Source organism: Odontesthes bonariensis, chromosome 14, assembly GCF_027942865.1.
Source record: "Odontesthes bonariensis isolate fOdoBon6 chromosome 14, fOdoBon6.hap1, whole genome shotgun sequence".
NCBI classification, from domain to species: domain Eukaryota; kingdom Metazoa; phylum Chordata; class Actinopteri; order Atheriniformes; family Atherinopsidae; genus Odontesthes; species Odontesthes bonariensis.
The window spans coordinates 26,846,400-26,850,313 of record NC_134519.1 but is presented as its reverse complement, the minus strand read 5'-3'; the positions used below and the strand labels follow the sequence as shown (position 1 = coordinate 26,850,313).

The following is a 3,914-nucleotide window of genomic DNA, read 5'->3' as shown; positions in this document are numbered from 1 at the left end:
CCCCCAGTGGTTTTATAGTATTTAGAGATTGGTGTGATGACAGATGGTCTTCAGCTGGAATTCAAATATAAATTATATCTTAACATGTGTTAAAGGCTCGATGTGGTTTGCAACACAAAAATGGAAAAAAAAGAATGGAATAAAACACCTCTAACATCTGCATGAAGCCAAAGCAGATCTACAGTTAAACCACTTTTGCAAGTGGGAGGCAGGAATGAAAACAGCACGTTAACTGTAAAAGTTTTTTATTTTTTATTTTTGAGCCCTTGAGCGCATATAAAACATTTTGCATTCCAGGAGAATGATACATGTAAGCTTACAATTCAGTTTCAAGTATAGCAGTAGAACCACCGGTTACAGTAAATTTCTTCATTCTTAAAAACAATCTCTCCATAACAAAATGGATGTTTGCCACTGTAATCCTACAGAAAAGCTGTATATATCCTATAAATCGAGTGAAGTCAGAGTGGGCTACTTTAGTACCTGATGTTCTTGGCATTGCTCAAATAAACCTTCACAAAGCCAAATAAAATGTCTGAGATGCCCACATCGCCTCGCAAAACTGTAGCATCTACTGTGTATTCTATAGCCACGAACAGCCTTGAAAATAGAGTAAAAGGAAATTGTTTAAACAACCATGACATGATCTAAGTAGTCTCAAAGATAAAGGAGTTGTAAACAATAGAAAAATACATTTTCCTTATGTACAAAATTATGGGTCCTGCCCACAGTGAGCAAATAAGCCGTCTTATTAAGGCACTCACTGACAATAAGTTATTATAAAGACGGGGTTAGGAAATGTCTTAAATATGAAACTACTATAACTTAGCCAGTGTTTTTCATGTATGCACAGATATATACAAAAAACATCAGAGGCACTAAGCATAGTGGTATATGAGGCACTTCTGGAAAACCTCAAAACATCACTACGGTTTCCCATCTGTATTACCTGACAAAGTAAATACTGAGGCCCCTATCGGAATGCTCTGGAACAGTCCGGGAGTGAGGGGGGCCAACTCGTGCATCTTCAGGGATGCTGACTGCGATCCCATCGTGGATAGATTGAAGAGTCCGGAGGCCTACATGTGCCTCTTCATGTGGAGAGCCAGGTGGTCGGAGCGGGAGAAGGCGCGCTCGCAGAGGTGACACTGAAAAGGTCTGTGCCCGGTGTGCTTTCTGAAGTGCCGAGTCAGCTCGTCCGATCTGGCAAACTTCCAGCCGCAGCCTTCCCAGTTGCAGTGGTAGGGCTTTTCACCTGAGACAAAAAATAGGATTTACTGTTATTTCGGTTGCATTAACCACACATCAGAGTAGTATCACTGTAGGTAACGGCCGCCATTTAAAAAGACACCAATAGCGGAAATGTTCTCACCTGTGTGCGTCCTCATGTGTGCTTTAAGATGAGAGCTCTTGGTGTAGGTTTTCCCACAGCCGGGGAACTCGCAGCTGTGCGTCGCAGCGCGTTTTCTGGTCCACGTCCTGCGACCTCGCTTCTGCTTGACGCACCCCGCCTCTTCGTGCGCGTAAAAGTCCAGCAAGGACGGAGACGAGGGAGGAGTGAGCATCATCCCCTGCATGGAAGCTGGGTGCTGCTGCTGGTGAACGTGCACTGACTCTCTGCGCATGCTGTACTGTCCTTGAAACTGCGCGTATTGCGTTTGATATGGCGCGTTCATGTACTGGTTTGGCAGGTGGTGCTGATTGCGATGATGATGGGGGTTCATGGCTGAGTTCATTTGCGCCAAATGGCAGTCCGTGGGTCCCTGAGGCGCCGCCTGTTGAACGGGGTGCGCACCGAACCCCTGCAACGCACCTGGAACTGTTGTCTGGCGTTGCGTAAAAGCTGCTGTGTGCACGGAACGCATTTGCTGTTTCTCATAAACGTGCTCCATAAAGTTCCCACCGCCAGCAGCCATCATACAAGACAGAACCCCTGGCTCGGTTTTAATCTTGTATCCATGCGGGGATGGTGATGTGGCCACTTGCGGATGAGCAGGAGCCGATGGAAGGGTGACTGGATTTAAAGCTCGCAGTTCGGTGTACTCGCAGCCGTCTCTCCCCCTGCCCGGTGAGCTTTCCCCCGGGTAACTAATCTCAGGCGTGAGAAGCTCCGCCATCAGGCTGCGCACAGGGCTCGAGTCAGTGAAGTTCACGGTGCCATGGTAGCCCTGCGCGGCCAGGTGAGACGAAGGGTGTTCGCTGCAATCTGGCACAGAACCGCCGCTACAGCTTTCAGGAGACTCCGGCAGAGAGTACGAGCACTGCTGCTGATGCTGCTGCGACGGTGACACGCTCCCGTTGTCGTGGCTGACATCAGTGCCGATGGTGTTCGACAAAATGAACTCGAGGTCCAGAAATTTCCCCAGCTCGTCTTCTTCTTTGGGGTGTAACGCAGAAGACTGAACGATGTTGAACTCCAATTCGATGTGCGGGTTGTCTGCGCCACCTGTTGCGCCGCTCCGCGCACACTCATCCATCTTGAGCAGCTGTGAGCGCGAAAAGAAAACGTAATGTTAGAAAAATAAACTAACTAAACTAACCAAGAATAACGACCACATCATTTTTTTTAAAACACACAAAAAAAAACACCACTTTCAAATCGATCCTGTACTTACATTATCCACCATTTTTCCACTAGCAAACGATATTATGGAAGGCATCATTGCTTCAACCATGGCCATGTTGACAGTTTCTGTTGAGGGGCTGAAAAAAAAAAGAAAAGCAAAAAACCTAAAACCCCAAACCCGAACAGACGATGTTCTCTGAGTCCATAGAGTTTATGTTTGGTAACGCTGACAGTGGAACTACCTTCCAGGATTCAGGATGTGATCGTCAACACTGGTGACGGAGTCTTTTATAGCTATTTTACAGAGACGGGGAGGTGTGGCCTCGCGCACGCACAGCCGCACCTCCCACGAGTGACCATGAAAGGAAGAAAAAAAGTAGGAAAGAAAGAAAAAGCGTCAATTTTAGGTGCATTGAGTGAATTAAAAAAAAAATACTTAAAAGTGCGCGAAACTATAATTCCAAGCATAATTCACGTGTCAAAGGTGTCCGTTTCCCTCTCACCGCCAGCAATCCGTCTCCATGTGACACCAGGCGTTTCCCCTCGGGCAGGTACAGGGGGCGACACTAAACCTGCTTCAAGACGTGAAATACAGGAGAGTCAAAACGTCAGCTTGAGTAGAACACCTCCAAAAATATGAATGCTTTTGACAGGAGTGTGTTGTGGCCACAGCAGGCCATCCACAGACCCTTTGAAATGACTTTTTCTCAAGAAAAAGGACCGCATTTAACAATTTAAATGTCTCCGACAGTTTCGTCTGAGCCACTCCGAACACAAAACGCATCGTCTCTTTGACCCGAAATCATGCCTGCATGTTCAGCACGAACACAAAGGTGTGAAGCGGTCACTCAGGCCCATCGAGATAACTTGTTAATCCGGGAGTAAACAAAAGACATGTTTCTTAATGACTCCCCCCAACAGACGCTAATGTACCCTGCAGTCATTCCAATGGAAATGTGCAGGTGGATGAGAGTCGATAGCCTAATGAGAAACAGATAGAAGGCAGCTGAAGACTATAAAACTTTATCAAATATAAAATAATAGTTTCAAAACCTTATACTAATATGGCCTATAGCAAAATAAAAAAACTAAAGGAGCAGTTTTTAATTAATTAAATTCAACACACCATGCTTAATTTGTCAATTCAGGGTTGTGGTTTGAAATGTGGGGATGCTGGTATCATTTTAATTCTTTAATGAGTTGGTTTAAAAGTGGTCATATCCAAAAGTATCCACCTAAATCTTAAAATTCTCTCATTCCTTGTTACAGATGTCGGTAAAGTCCAACTTTACTAGAAAAGGAACAGTTTTTAAGCAACATTGTCACAGCTTAACATAAAAATTAAACA

General features: G+C 45.2%; 1 protein-coding gene across 1 annotated transcript; it reads right to left on the bottom strand.

The window, feature by feature from the left end:
* Positions 1 to 228: 228 nt before the first annotated feature.
* Positions 229 to 2,847, bottom strand: klf17 (Kruppel like factor 17). Its single transcript, XM_075483795.1, has 3 exons — positions 2,616 to 2,847; positions 1,373 to 2,486; positions 229 to 1,255 (listed from the first exon to the last, which is right to left on the bottom strand). Exons 1-3 carry the CDS (start codon positions 2,679 to 2,681, stop codon positions 1,080 to 1,082), a joined length of 1,356 nt encoding a protein of 451 aa, XP_075339910.1. The 5' UTR covers positions 2,682 to 2,847; the 3' UTR covers positions 229 to 1,079.
* Between the last annotated feature and the right edge of the window lie 1,067 nt (positions 2,848 to 3,914).

Bases quoted from the DNA above. Each gene is read 5' to 3' on its own strand.
- klf17 (XM_075483795.1), bottom strand. From the start codon at position 2,681: ATGGCCATGGTTGAAGCAATGATGCCTTCCATAATATCGTTTGCTAGT. The intron at 2,487-2,615 runs GTAAGTACAGGA...TCGCGCTCACAG, and splicing joins GTGGAAAAATGGTGGATAAT to CTGCTCAAGATGGATGAGTG. The intron at 1,256-1,372 runs GTGAGAACATTT...TTTTTGTCTCAG, and splicing joins ACACATGAGGACGCACACAG to GTGAAAAGCCCTACCACTGC.